The sequence below is a fragment of the Coturnix japonica genome, chromosome 11 (assembly GCF_054131305.1).
Source record: "Coturnix japonica strain WE chromosome 11, WE-NBRP24, whole genome shotgun sequence".
In the NCBI taxonomy this organism is placed as follows: domain Eukaryota; kingdom Metazoa; phylum Chordata; class Aves; order Galliformes; family Phasianidae; genus Coturnix; species Coturnix japonica.
Genome location: NC_140673.1, coordinates 7,497,608 through 7,516,256, shown reverse-complemented (window position 1 = coordinate 7,516,256; position 18,649 = coordinate 7,497,608). Strand labels below are relative to the sequence as shown.

The 18,649-nt window shown below is 37.8% G+C and overlaps 1 protein-coding gene across 3 annotated transcripts; it reads left to right on the top strand.

The window, feature by feature from the left end:
• Positions 1–2,497: 2,497 nt before the first annotated feature.
• On the top strand, positions 2,498–17,217 carry LOC146759001 (uncharacterized). Of its 3 annotated transcripts, XM_085512153.1 has the most exons (9): positions 2,498–6,479; positions 6,696–6,799; positions 8,332–8,400; positions 9,813–9,962; positions 11,266–11,535; positions 11,669–11,754; positions 14,798–14,843; positions 14,947–15,055; positions 16,903–17,217. In XM_085512153.1, the coding sequence occupies exons 6-9, from the start codon at positions 11,712–11,714 to the stop codon at positions 17,089–17,091; spliced, it is 387 nt and encodes a 128-aa protein (XP_085368279.1). In that variant the 5' UTR covers positions 2,498–6,479; positions 6,696–6,799; positions 8,332–8,400; positions 9,813–9,962; positions 11,266–11,535; positions 11,669–11,711; the 3' UTR covers positions 17,092–17,217. The 3 variants fall into 3 exon arrangements, 2 of the variants coding, with proteins under 2 accessions (XP_085368279.1, XP_085368280.1); XR_014932985.1 differs by lacking the exon at positions 14,947–15,055 and having other exon boundaries at positions 16,903–17,036; XM_085512154.1 differs by lacking the exons at positions 2,498–6,479; positions 6,696–6,799; positions 8,332–8,400; ... (1 more) ...; positions 11,266–11,535; positions 11,669–11,754 and adding exons at positions 12,120–12,270; positions 12,895–13,052.
• Positions 17,218–18,649: the final 1,432 nt, after the last annotated feature.

Here is an 18,649-nt window from a genome sequence, read left to right as displayed (position 1 = left end):
GACTTTTTGGGAAATACCTTTCAAGTGGTTAATGCACTGCTCAGTAAATGTATCTAACCTATGTCAATTTTAGAGTGTTATTATTAGGGTGCAAACCATTTTGAGAAAGGCACCTTTTTATTGCTATATATTGTACGTATATTTAAAACACCCACTGTTTGAACTTGTGACTCATCAGACTGGCATCTCAAACTTCCTTTTGCTAATTACATAATACTGATTGTGCTCATTACCATCATAACTATAACACCTAGTTTGAAAAAGAATGCTGTCTTTTCTGTCAAATGGCAATGTTTCACATTTCTTTGCTTTCTACCCCATAACTTATTAAATCATCTAGCATACAATTTTTCACTCACCTCTGTAAAATCCTGAATATTCTCTTGTAGGCTGTAGAATTCAGGCAGGGTAACCTGGAGTATACAAGTCACTCTGCCCTGAGCAGCATGTTCACAAAACAAATGAATCATAGGTTCAACTACGGGGGGCTCTAAAAGGTCTCCCTTTGATGTTCTGTTGCAGGATTTAAGGTCAGGATAACTTGGGTTTTCAGGAAGGTATCGCCAAGGGAAAGAAATTGTAGCTTTATAACATTGCATCAGAAAGGAGGTGTAATTAGGTGTTTACTAGTACTATTTTCTTCATTACTTTTTTTTCCTAAAGACTTTCATTAAGTTTGAGACACAGTGTGGTCTGTCACAGACAAGATAAAGAAATCTAGTCATTACACTGATGATCAGGAGGCCTGGCTGTCTGTTTACAATACTTAGAATACATACATTAATAGATGTTTCTTGATTAAGAATTAAAAAAAAAAAAAAAAAAAAAAAGCCATTTTCACCTTAAATGATGCTATTGTATAAGGGATGCTCTGAAAGTAATGCTTCCTATGTGATTATGCTGGCCCACGACATCGGAGACAGATGTTGGTGTTATTCAGTAGAGATCGAACCTTCTCACCACAGATTTGTTAAGGTTTGGTGCTACGTGACAGAGGCGGTAGTAGAGGGTCACTCTGCCATGGAAGTGCATATGAAGCAAAGGTGTGTCACTGAATTCTTCCATGTTGAAAAAATGACACCTACTGACAGCAATTCTTGCTATGCATTTATGGAGACTAAATGGTGTATATGAGCACAGTGAGGCATTGGGTGGTTGTGCTTCAGTGTTGATGACAGCGATGTGGAATACAAGCCACGTTTTGGGTGGCCATGCATGGCTGTCACACCACAAATTGAAGAGCATCTCAACCATCTGCACAAACTAGCTGATTTCAACCAGGACTCTGTGTACAAATCTGAGGATCAGCCTCAATGCATTAGAAAAAGTGTTGGCAGAATTGTAATATTTCACATTTTGTACCTCGAGTATGAACATAAACATAAAGACACTGTACATAAGTCTGTCAGGACCTATCAAACTGATATGAAGCTAAGGGTAATGATGGTGTCACTGCTATGAACCATAGTGTAAATGGCAGTCCGTAGTGTGGTGACATGAATTCTCTAGTGAAGAAAAGCTTCAAGATGCAGGCCTCAGTGGGTAAAGTGAAGCCTTTTGGGATAGGACAGAGGCGATCCATCTATCTGGTTTTCCCAGAACCTGAACAAGCCATCAACTGTGATCGCTGCATCACGATGCTGACTGAGCTGAAGGCTTGAAGTTCCAAAGTCAGGTGTGAGAAGAAGACAACCCTTCTCTTGAAACCCAATATCTCCAGGCTCCATACCAGTTTGAAGACCATGGTGTGTACCACCAGTCTTGGCTGGGCTCCTGCCATACCCACAATATGGTCTGGATGTGTCATCTTTGGAATTCTGTTTGTTTGGGCCAAAAAAGATGGACTGTGCAAGCAATGTTTTCCTAGCCATCACGGCACCTTTGAAACAGCAAGTCACCTTTGTTGGTGCCAGTGTTTATGAGCACAGCATGCAGGCTCTTGTTCACTGTTGGCAAAAATGCATAGCTTATGCTGGTGATGTTTCATGTTTTCATCATGTTTTCAACTGATGTTGAAAAAACAGTGGTTTTTAGCATAGAATTTGTTCTTTCAAATAGTGTATTTTCTTTGTATCTGTTAGAAATAGATTGGAGGCATTAGTTTTAGAGGGATCTATGGAAATTAGAGTTGTCTAGAAGGGCTGTCAGTGGTGTGTTTTGACATTGATGTATGTCACTTTCTCAGAACATCTCTGGAATTATGTTGATTTCATTATTTTTATGACAGAATATGCTTTCTTTCCTTCCATCTGTCTAGCTCTCAAGGGCCTGAGCCTTTCAGGAAGCCTCGGAGCTCCTCCATAGTAAGAAGGCTCAGTGGAAACCCTGCTGCAACCCCTCTGCAGCTCCAGATCCCCAGATTAGGCAAACTGTCCTGCAGCCGGGCTTCCCTGCCAGCTGCTTTGCCTTTTATTGCATCTTGGTTTTTTTGCTGCCTTTTCATGAGCTCTATTCCTCTGGAAGATGGGCTGGACCTGTAGTGAGGATCTCTGTTGCCTTTTTTTTTTTTTTTCTTTCAAAATGAAAATTCTGGTGTTTTTTGTTTTTTGTTGTTGTTTTTTTTTGGTTGGTTGGTTGGTTGGTTTGGTTTTGGTTTGTGGATTTTGTTGTTGTTTTTTGGGGTGTGCATGTGTGTGGTTTTGTGAGCTTCTTTTCCATGTATGGATTATCCTATGAATGGTCCACTCTTCTTCTGAGTTGCCCAATAGAGAATACTTAGAGTCTGAGGAGGGATTCGTGAGTATCAAAGATCAAGCCACTTTGGATAGATGTTGGCAAGGAACATTAGGGTACCTCAGAAAGTGTCATGAACCATATTTTACATGATAATTGTCAGTCAGACAAGTCAAGAAAGGAATAGCTGAATACTAAAGATCCTGTGCAGAGCATATAGGTAACCTCTAGTCACAAGTAAATGTCAGATAAACATCCTGACCAAAGAAAGTAGTCATTTTTTTTGGATGGCCTCCAAATTAAAAGTGCTCTGAATTAATTTTGGGCCTAGCATAAGTCCTGACAGACTGGTGTTCTCTTTGGAATAAGAAAACCCAGCATCTCAGGAAGAGGCTTCAGTGGAGCCCAGTGAGTTTATGATCATTTAGTTTAAAATCTCCACATAATTTACTTTTATTTAAATCATTATTAAGAAATATCCTTTAGCTTATCACATGTGAAGCGTAAGCTTCCTTTGTATTAACTTTTGACACATGCAGAGCGCTGGGGGGATTATATTCATTTAGGCGATGGCACCTGTTAGTGAGCATTTGATTGCCCTTAGTGTAGAAGGATTTACTCTTGTTATTGATCTGTTGGCAAATATATTGGGTGGAAATCCCCCGGTATCGCTGGTAGCTGCAGGTTCCAAATTTTATTGGATTTGTGAGCTATTTTCCTCCCTGTTTAAACTTGTGATTGCTTCATAAAAAGAAGAGCCTAACAGTGAGGTGAAAAACAAATGCTAGATTTTATTCTGTCAAGAAGGAAAGCTTTCTTGTTTGGCTTTTCTCCTGGTTGTTTATTGCATTCATCTGGCTTTTGTCCTGGTGATTCTTAGAACAGGCACAGAATTGAGAATGCTTTGCTACGGGAGCTAGAAGGAAGCCATTGCAGCTGTTGGGCAAGGGGTCATCAGGGCAAAAACCGTCCCGTGCGGAGAACAGAAATCAGGCCCATCCACCCCTTATGTATGGGCTGCCATGACTTCCTTCGCGTCACCATTTTCCTCCCAAGTAATTTTCCTTGATCATACAGACAGTAATTAGCGTAAGCCAAGAATAGGCCAGATACAAGCTTTACCATCCTGACACCAGACAGTATGGCCACAGGCAGCCATGCACCAGCCTGGGGCCGATCTGATACAGGTTGGCTGCAGTGGGCTGTGGGTGAGACAGGGTTAGGTAGTTCTGTGGGCACTTGGGGGCATGGTAGTCTTCCCAATTCCTGTGCTACACCTCGGTTTGTTCTCCAATAGGCGCTGTATTCTTAGTTCTTATTATTGGATTTTCAGGAAAGGTAAATTGATTTATTCATTCCTTACCAAGGCCCGGTCTTTCTGTCCCTATGCACTGGAATTTCTGGGAGAATAGTACAGAAATGTCATAAACAATGAATGCAGAATTGTGCCTCTAGGATGGAGAAGCGTGTTCTCTTCAGATTTTCTTTATGACTAATTTGCAAAACTTGATTAAAATTAATTACAATATGAAACAAATAACAACAAAAAACAACAGCAGCAACAACAAAAAAAAAGGAGTTTAATTAAACCTGGATTGGGAGGTGTCCGAAGAAATTAGGTTTCATTATGTTCTCTTATTGTACCCTACAATATCCATCCACTTAAAGGTTGCACTCAAATTATTTTTAATATGCAGAATGAATAAGATAACCTAAGATTTTGTATGATTGCTTCAGCTGAGACAGAATAGTTGAAAGTCATTCTTTCCAATGGAAATAACAGCGAACGGTGCTATTAATTCATGGTAATGATGCCACTGGGAGAAGTATACAACTTCCACTGCTGAATAATCAACATAAGAAAATTAACTATATGCAGCAGTATATGTATGTGCGTATGTCTTTGTCTGTGAGTGTAAATGACCTTAAGAATAAAAAACTGAGAAAAGCAAATTAAATGCAGTTTTAAGCAATGTAACAATAAATATTTAAACTACATATTTTGATAAGTAGTCAGTGTGAATTCAAGAGTCCACATGGCAAAGTGAATTGTCGTTCTCTTCTTGCATATCTGAATTAAAATGCATAGATATATACTTCTACCTGAAACATGTCAAAATTTTAGCTCTGTCACATGCAGAAATATGCTTCGTAGCGCATTTCATTTTAACTTTGTACTCAACAACTGGTTGTTCTTGTGGTTGTATTTTAAGTGTTGTTGATTGTAGATCCATACTCCAGCTACATAGCTTTTATTGAAGATCAAATCAATCATAGAGTCAAGAATAACAGAGATGTACCAGCAAATGAAATATGTTATGGGTTTTAGAATGAGAAACTAGGTAAGCTTTTGTTCTGTTTCAAATGTTAAACAAAAATATTTGTATGTGACTTAAATCAATATATTATTAATAGAAAGACTTTATGTTAAAATCTTTTCAAGTTTTTCATAGTTATGTTTTAGTTTTACTCCATTCTGGGGGGAGGGTGCGTGAGGGGGATGTCTTTGTAAGCACTTAGTTCCCAACAGAATATATATTGTTTTTCAACCGTAACTTTTGTCTTGTAAATGTAACCATAGTGTTTAACTGAGTTTGGAAAGGAATTTTTGAACTTAATTAAGCTTCCTTAAGGTATTAAGGGTTGAGATTTGTTAAAAAACTGGAGTATTAAAAGCTAGGCCTTCAGCAACCATGATGCAATTTTCCATCGTAGATTTATTTCTGGATATCTAAAGTATCAAATATGTGTTGAACCTAAGTGGTATTCCTGAATTTTGGGGAGAGGTTTAAGATGTTCAGCAAATGGTACCTTTTGTCTTTGTATCTTCTAATGTGCTAAGTATGTAGATAGCATTAGTAAGTTTATTGCTGCTGGTAACAATGTTTTTTTTCTCTCTCTTGAATAGTGAGATGAAAGATTCTCTTTCAAGTTAGGTAGCTGTTAAAAAAGTGCATTTTGTGGTATTGGTATTTTGATCAGATTTAGTATTTTAAGTATCCATTTTTTATTATATTTTTTTCAGAACTGTCCGTGTATCAGGTAGTATTCCTGCTAGTTCTGTCATAATAGTGATGATTTTGGAGCGTAGGAAGTTTGAAGTTATTTCATCCTTATGAGATATGTGTAATCCTTTAGTGTTGAAGGAACTCTGTAATAACCTCGACCATCCCTAAAATACGTAAGGAAACTAGATTGTAGGTTGCAAAATTGTCACTTGCTTTGCTTATCACATTTGATACGTAACTTATCAGGGACAACATTCAACAGTGTATTAATTACCAAGTGACCTTAGTTTATGAGATGCTTATTTATTTCATGCTGCTAAAGTACATCAGAGTTCAGATGTTGTTCTGATGGCGCAAGCAGGATTTTCACCTGCTTTCCACACAACAGAAATAATGGATGAATTATTTCTGTTGTGTGAATTATTGAATTATTGAATTATTGTCCACTATGCAAATTCTTTCCCGGAATGGTAAATGAGTTAGTGACCTAGTTACTGAGCAGAGGGGATCACCACATTATTGATCGATGCTCTTGTGTGACTGCAGTTATTAAGGAGCATGGCAATTTGGGCATTAGTCAAAAATTCAAGGCTTTAGATAAAATATGTGGATGTTACATTGTTTTTCAAATTTCTTTTGAATATATATATAACATGATGTCTTATTGATTTGTGAACCATTCAAATGCCTTTTTGTTTTGTTTGTTTGCTTAATGTTTGTCAGTAGGTTGCATTATTGTTAATTATCTCTATCTGTAATGGCCTAGGGAGTCCTGTGGGCACTCATCTAAAGTGACAGGTGAATATTGTAGTAGAATCTACCTATGTTTCACGATATTTTTGATTTTGACTTTTCTTTCTCCGTGTTCACTATTAAATGAATATTGTGTAGTATCTTTACATAGTTTTGCATGTTTAGAAGTTGTTTCATCTTTAGTGTGTTCTCCATTCCATGTTGTTTTGTTCACCTGTGAATTGCTTTGTTGTGGACTTGCTATTTTTTTCCCCCATCCAGTTACTCATGAGGTGGTCATCGACAATTTTCAATTTGGAGCGCTGAAAAGGGTGTTCGTCACGTGTAAAAGGAAAGAGCATCAATCAACTTTCAGATAGAAACAGGTGTGGAATGATTGCAAACTTCATTTTTAGAAAATTCACTCAGAAACACTTGTGAATAATTATATCATTAGCCACCTTGTTCTAATCTCACTCAATCATAACTGCACATTAGCATAAGGCTTAAGCTATTTGCAGGCTATGTTCGACAATTAATGTTGTGTGTGGAAACAAACACTCTGCTTGTTAAACAAATTTGGGATTTCTAGCGATATTTATGTCTTGTCCTTTTAAAGAAGGAGTAGGTAAGAAATGATGACAGCATCAGTACCGGCATAGCACTCTCCACATTCGGGGTAAGTAGGCAGTATGGTGTTGAGCTGAAAAGCACATTTTAGGACATTTCACACTAAAGTGAGAAGAATCAATTTCTGGCAAAGATATATTGTCTCCAACAATTGAGGCAGCTCTTTTGCTGAGTTCTTCATAATAACCCAGTTAAAGAGTCTGGATGAAGTCTACTTGGAAATGCCAAGGTGATTGAGGAGGAAAGATGTTATCATTTGTTACATGAACACTGCTTTTAGAAATGTGTTACCATGAGATCATGTCAATTGCTGACCACGTAGGATACGGAGTTTGTTCTGTTGTGGTTTCTAGAAGTCACTGTGGAGGGAAGGTGAAGACTTTTTTTTTTTTTTTGGAGCATTTTGTATTAGTTTAATAGACAAATTTCAGCTTCTGAAGCTGTGAAAAGCAGGGCAACAACTATTCAGTGGATGAGTGTCCTTTGCAGGTAATTTCACTTCATGCAGTGTGTGTGTGTGTGTGTGTGTGTGTGTGTTTAAGTGTACCTGCGCAAAACAGGAACAGATACACTAGCAGAGCTTTCTGAGCTCTATGGTCAAGTGGTGTTTGTATTTTGTATAGTGAGGCGTGAAAGCTTCAATGCTGGTTGAACATATTATTTTGCCTTGAAAGTATCCCTATGCTGTCTCTCTGAGGAGAAGCATTATTGGTGATATACTTAGGGTCTGTTATTTATGGTTTGTTTGGATTGTTTTGTTTGTTTGTTTGTTTGTTTGTAGCACTTTGTTGCATGAAGTAGTTGAAGTAGTTTCTGATAAGCTAAAAAGATGAAGTTGTAAAGATTGGTTTTTAAGAAATTGTTTTGAGGTATTATGCTGAGTGGAATGAGGTTTTCTCCAGAGTATATTAATGTTGACAGTTAGATAGTGACAGTGACGAGTGGTAGCGTGTCTCATCTGTGTCCAGGAAGACCCACATCTGAAGCAGTGATTCAGAGATGTTACAGATCTGATGCAAATGGGCGTCAAAGTTTAGGTTCAGATAGGAGAGTCCTGAAGACCAAAAGACCAAAATGAGAAATTGGATCTTCTCTAAATTCATTTCTCTGTGGTATTTTAAATGGTCACATTCAACTTGCTGGCTATGTCTCGATATGATAACCTGATTTTAGCAGATGAGTTTTGGCACCCAAAATGATTTTTGTACGTACATCTGAAAGTCTTTAAAACAAATGGCTCTCAATTACATGTTTATCTAACATGTTGGTTATGTTTGAATTTGAACAGAATTTGTTGATTTGCACTTTGGCCTTGTCTAGTGAAAGAGGAGTATACTACATTAAAAAGATGAAGCAGGTATGGATACTAATGTTTTTCTACAGTGCTTCCAAGCTCATTTTTAGTTGGACATTTACTTGTGTGTGACTGAACGTGCTTTTATGGAGAGAAATGCTTCACAATTTGTTTCCCATGGTCAGCTGGAGATCTAATAGGAACTTTTCAGGTGAGGTGAATAAGTCTTCCTAAGCAAATGAAACTGTATTAGTGGTCTAACATATGCCTTCAACCATCTGTGTTTTTCTGGCTTATAAAATTTTTATGAGATTTTGTTTTGTTGATGAAAGCAGCATTTTCTCACGCGTTCTCTGCATGAGACTACAGACAAGTGTAGATATATGACACTACCATTCCATAAATGAAATATTCTCACCGACCTGATTTCTCTCGGAAGCAATGTAATAGTTGCACTTCTTATCTTCTCCACTACTTATACGGCCATAGACCCAAGTGTTAGGAACATTAGAAAGAAAACAGCTTTCATATTCATATAGATTGTCTTTTCCTTTTTTCTGTTAATGCAAATTTTATCAAAAGTAGTTCGTAATTCTAATCTAAGGATTCCTCTGTTCATGATTAACAAAAGCTAAAAGAGTTTAGTGCGCTCGTTTGACAAAGAACATGAACAAATTAATATTATATGATTCATGTGAATGTCTGGAACTAAACTTCCTCCTGAAAGGAGATAACGCATTTATTTTACAGAACGAAGAGGAAGAGGGCTCCAGTATCAGATCTCTTTGATGCTTTAAACATGCCTAACAGATTTAGAGCTATCTCCCTTTGCCTAAATCTCCAGCTCTAAATTTTTTGTTTTATTAAACAGAATTGTGAAGCCACTGTGGCAGATTTCTCTGTTTCCATAAAGTTTCTAGGAACAGTCATTAAGATTGTTCTTAAAAGCGTCCTTGCTCTTCAAGCCTTTCTGATAAATGTAATCTTCCATTCTTGTGACTGAGATATTCAGCTGAGAGCCTTTAAGCTCAAAAATAGACCCTAGAGTCTGAAGTGTTCTCTGAACTATACATTTTGCAAACGTGCATTACAGTGTTGAAGTAGGTTTCTCTTTGTAGGGCTATTCAGCGTAAGTTCCATGTGTTCTTACTTACCCATCTGTCTTGTACTCATCTGGTCAGTACTTCAATAGCATGTTGTAAAAATAAATTTTCAATGTCATGTTTTCTTCTGTGTAATCAGGTTTTGTGCTTACTAAGTCATTTCCCATGAATAAATGTTCTAATGACAAGATAATTATCGATTGATTCTTTAATAGGAATGACAAAAAGACGACCTTTGTTTTGTTGTGTGATGTTTGGGTTTTTTTTTCATTGAGTTTGCTGATGTGTTTTTAAATCTTCTTTTTGAGATCTTTATTGAGGGATTTTGAACAGTCATTTCTTATACTGGACTCTGATCTTTCTAAAAAACAGCACAAGATAACCGAAGATGAACTTAAGACCAAATGAGAAGGTTCATTGTACCGAAGTCCCTACAGGATTTTTTCTTATTCCCAGGATGGATTTCCTTCTGGTTATCTGGGAGGAATGGGAATGGTGAGGGAGAGGAATACAAACTGAGAGGTATGTGCTTTTATTTTGTTGGTTACAGTTAGATGTGTGTATCCAGTGGATACTGAACAGTTCACCACATGTTGCTGATCACTTATTCTTCCCTTTTCTATTTGTAGCAGTTCCTACGATTATGTTTTTGGGGACAATATCAAGGGGAGCGGGGTGGAAACAAAACACAGCCATTCAAATTGTTTTAATTACTATGGAGCAGAAGGCTGTAAGCTGAAATGATATTCCAAATATTGCAACATGTGCAAATCTAAACAAAGACTGACTTTGACAGGACATTGGTACAAGCATTTGAAAGGGACTGTTGTATTCAGAAGGGTACATTGACCCCAGCATGTACGTTGAACTCAGTCGAAGCAGCACATTTGACTGACTTTCTTTTGCTCTGTAAAATGTCAAAAACTTCGTCATCTTTGAAAAGCGGAAGATAGACCTGAGTAGCAGGCCGAAAAGTTTGACAAATTGCAGACCTTTGGCAGTCTTGTAAAGAGCTGGAAAAAGAAATTTTACAAATTATATGCAGAGATGTAGATGAGTTCAGTCATATTTTTTTTTAAATGGATTGAGTAAACAAAGTTATAGAAACAGTATTTAGTATTAGTTTTGGATGACCAAGACTTGTCCTGAAAATTGAGCGTGAAGATATAATATTGTGTTACATTGGTCTTTTCTGCATGAGTGACTTTGTAGGCTAAGTACGGACAGAAAACACAGAGTTACTAATTCCACTTCTGGTGCACATCTGTGAGTAGTAGCTATTGCTGTCTGAATGCACACAACAGCATTTTCCTTTTCTCAGCACCCAGAAGTGTGTTACTTTCTTTGTAAGTTACGTCTGTTGTGTGGTCCTAATGTTGCAGTTTTCTGGTGGTGCTGTGAAGCTGCAAGCAGCAATACATTTTAGTAACTCAGCCCCCTCTACCAAACTTTGTGCAAGAGAAATCTCAGTTTTGAGTTTGGTTGGCTTGGTCCTTATTTTCTCCATAATACGTTATCCATTCTTTACATTTTCCCATCTTGGTCACTGTGGGGCAGTTAAAGCAGATGATGGGATGTCAAAGTTGCCAGATAAAGTCATTGTGAAAGATAGTTCTTCCCAAAATGACATTACTACGTTGGGCAATGGATATATCCTGAAATCTTTCTCAGTTAGCTACGTGCCTTGCTGGAAAACTTCTTGTAAGCTTGTTTTTTTAAATGTGGGAGACCCTATATGGCAGCTACTAGCTTCTCCAGTATCTTTGAGCTTAATATCATTTGAAAAGTATGCACAAAGTAACACACAATCTCATCCATTTTTCAGCCTGTGTGTTTGGATCTCCAGAGCATGAAAGGCTTGGAAAAGCAAAGACAATCTGACCTTCCTTTCCGTGTCCCTTCATTTTTCCTTGAGTGTCTTCTCGAAGGCCTAGCATCTTCTGCCATCTCAAATGCTAGAATAATACTCAGGCTTCTCACCTCTGTGGAAGCAATGTTGCTCTCTAACAGCAAAGGAAAACTGAGAGTTTGTTGCTGTAGTAAGGGGCGTCTACCCTGAAAGCACTGTGAAGGAATGACCTGCACTATATTTAAGGTAAGATATGAATGAGGAGACTAGAAACCCTCATGCTTAAGAGGCATAAATTAGCTACTGTTTTTATATATTTCTCACATATGAAGTTATCTCATAATTTGTGATATCATCTTTTTTTTCGCACTTTCTGTAGAAGCAGCCCACTTTCAAAGACAGAATGTTAGGCAAGATGGACCATGCTTCTGCTTTGGATCAGCAAACTCTGTGCTCACAGAGAAGGTAAGGTATAGCACAGCTGTTGTCCTTTGGTCCTGCAGCTCTCCGTCATCCTCTGATAAGGTACAGCAGCGTGACAAGTCATCTAGATGTATTTAATGTGAAATGAAGTATGTTGCTTTTTGTTGCCTCTACCTATTAATTTTTTATTTTAATGGCATGTAATCTTAAAATATATCCTTGAAAATACTTTTGAACTTGGGAGCATATTAGTCTACAGGTCACCTTGTGGTTTTTTTTATGCTTTTTTCCCACACTGTCAATGCTGCCATAATTGCAACGGAGAGATTCTGAGTTTTAGGAGAACTGAGTAATGTTGCAGTGCAGTTAAAAATCATTCATTGTATCAGGTGTGTTTTTTTTTTTAGGGTGTTTCCTCCTGTTTTTTGGAAGACTTATACACGCAGTCTGGCACAAAGTCTTTGTAGCAGAAGATGGATACATTCCATTACCCTGTCTTTTCCTGTTCTGAGCTTTCAGATCTTCTCTGAGTCAGTAGTCTCTATTGCCTGCTGATAGGTATGGCCTGTTATGGTAAATCGTGGAATGTCGTTTTAGGGTGTTTTCATTCCATCTGTTGGTGGAATGGAGTTTTCTGATAGTTCTCCTGCATTCGTGTTAGTGTTGTATGAGAACGCACCTGTGTATTCATGCACATTTCTCAAGGAGTCGGTATACCTTTTGTGAACCTCTGTCTGGCTGTTCTGTCCTTACTAGTAAAGGTCACCAGCTGGTTTTTCATAGCTGCCTATGCGTAAGCAGTTTGGTATGGTACGATTCTTCTTTTCTGAACAGATAATATTTGTAAGTAATGTAGAACACAGCTATACAGTGCCTCAGAAAGGAGAATGCAGTGGTGACACCGGAGTATATATTATTTTTTGTTCTGCTTGCTCTGAATAATGCCCTTTGAGGTGATATGTGTTATTTGGTTGAAATAATACTACATTCACTTACTATATTGGTGTTCTGTTGTCCGAGAGGGACTGGAATTATCAGCATAGTAGCTAATCAACAGAAATAGGTGTCAGATACTATTCAAAGGCATTAAGTTTTTCTTCTGTAGAAAGTAAGTACACAGAAAAGAAAACAAGTGTGCAAAATGTTCATTAATTGGTCTGTGTTAATTTTTATCTTTTATAGGGTTTGTGTTTTAATCCCTCAGCATATTTCTATTGCTGTTTCAAACTCAATATTGAACCAGATCCCGTTTTACATTACCTGTTGAAAGGCAAATTAAAATAAAGTCTGAGGATGCTGTTAACTTCTGATTATCTGCTTTGGCAATCACATTTTGCATGGTAGGTCTCAGAAAGTGTTGTGCTTTCTCTGTATTCTGAATGGTCTTAACAGTGCTGACTTGGTTCAGTAAGCTTTATTTCTGATACAGTAGTGCCATCTTGTGGTTCTGACGAGGCTTATCAGTCTGTTTCTTTTTGCAGCCTTTTGTTTTTTGGTATTGTGATGGCATGAATTTCTGAAAATCCATGGTACAGTAAATGGTTTTGATATTGCCCTCTTGCAAAATGTTTACAGAATAAAATATTTAAGTACGTCTGTTTTTGAATGTCATAAACCATAGCAGCAGTCTTTCACCAATACAATCGTATTATCTTCCAGTGAAAGAAGCAGAGTAGATACGTAAGGCTTTTATTTAGAAGGATGATTGTGAGGTGTCAGATTGTAAGAGATGTCTTTTTAAAGATTGCTCGGTTTCGGCAGGGAGTTTCTTCCAGACAATATCCTTCAACAAGTGTGTGCACTTCCCGTCTGTGCATTGTGGACCACTGTAAGTTCAGAAGGTCGTTCATGGTATAAAAAGTGAACTGTACAGTCTGAAAAGTAATGTTGTAGATAAAGGCTTTGAAAAAACATAACAAAATTCAAAGTGGCAGAAGTTGAAAATGTGTTTTGGAGGGCTTATTTATTTATTTCTTTATTTGTTAACGTGATTTTTTGTTTGGTCGGTTTAGTTGATTTTAATGATTGTTTTACATATTTACACATTGCTAGTACGATGGGACCTTGCTCTGACTCATCCAGTGCATGCTGAGGGAGCGGGGAGTTTTTGTTAGGACATTCTTCATTTTCTTTGTTAAGCTGCAGGGAACGGGAGAGATGCCTATGGACCACAAATGTCACTCCAGTCTTCAGGAAGGGCAAGAAGGAGGACCCAGTAACTATAGACCAATCAATCAGCCTCACTTCCCTTTCTGGAAAGATGATGGAATAAGTTATCCTTGGTTCTGTCTGTAGGCATATCAGGGATAAGAGGGTCATTAGGGACAGTCTTCATGTTTTCACCAAGGGGAAGTGTTTCTTGACCAACTTGACAGCCTTTTATGAAGACATACTGTTCTCACTAGCCTTGCAGGATGTCTTCTCAGAGTGCAAGATGTGCATCCCATTTGGCAATAATCGGGACCATTAGATACTTTAAAGACTGAATGCAATTAGTATCTTCATCCAGAAGATTGAAGATATGATTAGTATGTTTCCTATATTGAAAAGAATAGCTCAAAATATGTTACAAGTCATGTTTCAGATAACTAGAGAGCTGTGCCTTACCAGATGAATTGCTGACTACCTGATGTGACATAGTCCCTCTGTAAGAAAGGGGCCATGGTTTCTGATGAAACTTCAAAGATGGTGGGGATTATTTGTTTTTCTCCTTTCCATGAAAACTATCAAGCTGCTAATCATCTGGTCTATTTTCCGCTCGGGTTTTGACAGAAATTGTTGTCACTTAATCTGTAAATTGATATTCCTGATATTAAATGTTCTGATATTACCAAGAGAGTGTCATCCATGCAGACCTGTAGCACATCTGAGACAAAGACGCTGTAAAGAAGCAGTGGTTTTTGTGGGGATTTGCTGTGTTCTACTGCTCTGATAAGAGTTCTACCTGTTAAAATATCAGTACTGTCATTGATCTGGATGTGAGGATCTTTTGCAATTTGTTAGTTCTGAGCAGATATATTAAAAAATCTCTTTTTCATTGATCACTGTATTGAGGACTGAATTAATTTTCTTCATTTTCTTTCAGGACAGTTTCACGCTGAGTTTGTGAAGATGGTTGACCAGTTTTGCAGGTATGTAAGTTTCAGTGTTCTGGGTGGAAATTGTATGGAGCTGGAAAGATGTTCTAGATCTAAGATTCCTGACAGACTTTCTTCATTTTAATGCTTGTCAAAGTTGTACACGCCTGAGAAAGATTTTTATTGTAATGAAATCTATACATTCTGCTGAAAAACAATCTCAGGAGTTCAAACAGTCCTTGGTCTACAACATGGCATGTGAAGAGGTATGTATATTCGGCATTTATCTATTTTTTAACATGTAGTAGCTGTCCTTATAATAAATCCATAAAGAGAAGTCTGTGGTAGTATCAGCTTTCAAATAGAAAGGCTCAAAATGAGTCGCCCTCTAGTGGAAGTGAGCATAACTCAAGCAACAGCTTGTTTTTCCTTTTCATAGGAATTTGTGTTTGACCTTAATGAATGTTTTGGATGTAGATTAAATATGATGCTGTAGCTGAAGTTATCCCTGAGATCACAGAATCACAACATTGTAGTTGTTGAGAGGGGCTTCTGGAGATCATATAGGCCAGGCCTCTTGCTCAAACGGGTTCCTCACAGTAGGTCACATAGGAAATTGTTGAAACAGCTTTTGTGTGTCTCTAGAGAAGGAGAATCCTCAGTCCTCCTGGGCAGCATGTTCTATTGCTCCGTCACTCTCCGTGTAAAAAAGCTTTTCTTTATGTTTGTTTGTTATAGTTTGTGCCTGTGCATACAACATAAGTGTGGATTCAGATCCCTTAGTGCTTATGGCTGACATTGAACAGTATGGAGTCTTTTAGGACTGTAGGTGATTCACAAGGAACTAACAGAGGTCCTGCAGGCTAAATGAATGAATGTATTTTTTGTATATGTTAATGCATATATATATGCCTGTGTATTGATATACACTGGCTCGTGCTGATATTGTACCTAATTTTGCATTTGTTGGGTTACTTATTTCCTAATAGTCAAATAGATTAAATCAAGGTTAAACCTGTGTTGATTGCAGGATATCTAATGTAAGTGATATAAATAGCAGATACTGTGAGGGCAAAAAAGGTACCCTTTAATGCAGGATTTGCAAAATCCCATCATTAGGTTTTTGTGTCTTCTTACTTATATTTTGAAGTTGAAGAAGGTTGAAAATTGAAGTGATTGTGACTTTGTAAGCTTAGACATTATTCTAGCAAGTGTAAGCAGCATTGATGTACACTGTCATTCAGCAGAAGCCTAGATTCTAATGTAGGGAAAGGGGCCGGTATGGTAAGGCAGGGCATTTTTTATGGTGATTGAAGAGTAACGATCAGAACCGTAAGATTAATTTTTTTATTTTATTTTATTTATTTTTATTTTTTTTTACTGTTTGAAATATTGTGTCCAAGAAGTCCATTAAGCAGAAGAGTAGCTTCTCAGAATGAGTCACTGAAGTTCCAACAGAGGTCAAAGCAAACCAGGTGTAACACTTAAGGGATAGTATTGAGAATCATTTATTAACTATAGTGCTGTTGTAATGATTCCCGTGGTTTTATCTGACCTTGTGATCAGTGAGTGGGGATTGATCGGAATGTGTTGTTTTATGGTGAAAAGAGAATGTTCAGAAAGTTACCTGTATATGTAGTCTTTTTTGTGAGCCAGATCCGGAAGGCTGGGCTGCGTACAATCCTTGAGCTGTGTATTGAAAAATGGAAATTGCAATAACAGAAAAGTTGAAATGGGGGAACATTTTGGAAAGGGAAGGAGAGGAAGATGCACATTCCTTCACGTGTCCATTTGAAATATGTTGTGGGTTTGTGATTTCTCAGTACCTACAGTACTGCTGCACAAGTGGTTTTTCGGATGAGAAGCCTTTGATATTCTGCACTGTAGTCACTAGAAAGGTGTCTAAGTGTTCAGCCTGAGAGAAAACACTCCTTGTCTTTGGTTCAACTCTAATCATTACACATCCTGTATTAAAAAAAGTGCTAAAAAGGGGGGAAATTTAATTTTAAAAAAAAAAAAAAAAAAAGCATTCAAAGTACTGTCACCTGATATGTCCCTGTATTTTTCATTGTCTGCACTTCTGATATGACCTGTGGTTCCATTGTTATTCCAGGCAGAGGATGAAACAGACATTCCAAGAGATTTCAATTACACATCTTCCCAGACTGAGTGTCGTGGTCCTACTGTGTCCGGCAAAGCCTTACAGCTGCATGGAGAGGACTTGCAGGGTGCCTTCAGGATAAGTCTGCGGTCTTCCCACTGGCCTTTTATATTCCTGCCAGATCTTTTCCGCTGCAGGTGACAGTTTTCACAGAGATGAAAGTTATCAGTGAGTGTTTGTTTAGCCAGCTGGGTATCTTGCTTCCACTTTGCTTTTCCTGAATTGTCATGTGACTGCTGATATTATACATACTTGCAATGTTTGTGTCTTATCATGAAGCACATACCGGTGAGCAGTTCTTGTGATTTGGGTTTTGTATTTTTTATGTTTGTATAAATAAATAGTAGTTATCAATAGCTATCCAAAATGCAACACGTGGACCTCAATGAGGGGACTCTGGAGAAGGATTAGGAAATTTTTAGAAGGCAATTGTTAGTCTCATACCTGTCAAAGGGGGAATGAGTTTACCGGCATGCGGAAGCAGTTTGCTTTCAGGATTCATTTGAGCTTGAACTCATGTACCTGAGCAGCTGCTGCAATCAACAGGAGATGCTTCACAGCATACAGTGTTGGAATTTTTTTAGCAGCTGATTTGCTTGCCTTTTCCTCAATGTACCTCACCAGGGAATGGCGTTCTAAAAACTGACCTCAAATGTTTTGCAATGATGTTGTGTCACAAGCAGAAAGTGTAATCAGCTCCATTTTCTTGCTGTTGGAAAGTGGTCAAGGTTATATGTGGAGCCAAGGTACAGCTTTGGAGAAAGAAATTGAGAGTTGTATTTCCTGCAATATTGAAATCCTTGGTCCCTCCAGCTTCTGACTTCTACAGTAGTCAGCAGTGAACCCCCCTCCACAAATTGAACTGAAGTTTCCAGCAATTGGAAAGTGTCAAATACATTGGTGTTTGTAGTTAAAGTAGAGGGAGTGGGGGGGTTTTTGTTTACTTTTGTTTTTTTGTTGTTGTTGGTAGTGGTGGTGGTTTTTGTTTGGTTGGTTTAGTAATGGAAAAAGAGACCTGTGATAAGGTGTATTTTACAAAATTTTTCAGGTGGACAAATGAGTTCCACCTGTATATGTCTTGCTTTCTTTTGAATTGTGGGAAAGAGAGAGATGTATCGGAATCATATTCAGTGTCATGGTTTGAATCAGAGGAAAACATAGTTGTGTCAGTTCAGGATCAAATTGAAATTAGGGTACTTTTCTCCTGGAGTGGGTGCGCGTGTTTTTGAGTTTATTATTTTTGTCATGGTCATTTCCCAAGCTTCCTGTTTATTAATTGTTTGTGAATGTTTTTTTACTAGTGTGCTGACTATAGTCACTGTGGGCACATTGTACATTTGTCTTTATGTTAAACATCAGTTCTCATAGACTAGCTGATACCATGTATCAAGCAAAATGTGCAAGGTTTCAGATGCAGAAAATGTTTGTTTAATTCAAAAGGAGGAACAGACTCATTCAGCATGTCAGTTCTGTTTTGTGTCTGGTTTCAAATATTTCATTTGCAGTACCTGTGTATTCTGAGGTCTGTGTCTTCTTTCTTGTCTCAGACAAATCATTGTGACTTTGACAATAGGTGCAGACTGCAGCAGATTGTGCGTCGGAAGTCCTCGATGCCGATCACTTTCAGGTTGAGACACCTTTAGTGTGTGTGGTTATGTGCTGAGAAAGTACTTATGAGTTCATAGTGAGCACGAGACAG

Coding starts and splice junctions, on each gene's coding strand:
- LOC146759001 (XM_085512153.1), top strand. CDS start 11,712: ATGCTTCTGCTTTGGATCAGCAAACTCTGTGCTCACAGAGAAG. Junction 14,844..14,946: donor ATGGTTGACCAGTTTTGCAG/GTATGTAAGTTT, acceptor TGCTTGTCAAAG/TTGTACACGCCTGAGAAAGA. Junction 15,056..16,902: donor ACAACATGGCATGTGAAGAG/GTATGTATATTC, acceptor TTGTTATTCCAG/GCAGAGGATGAAACAGACAT.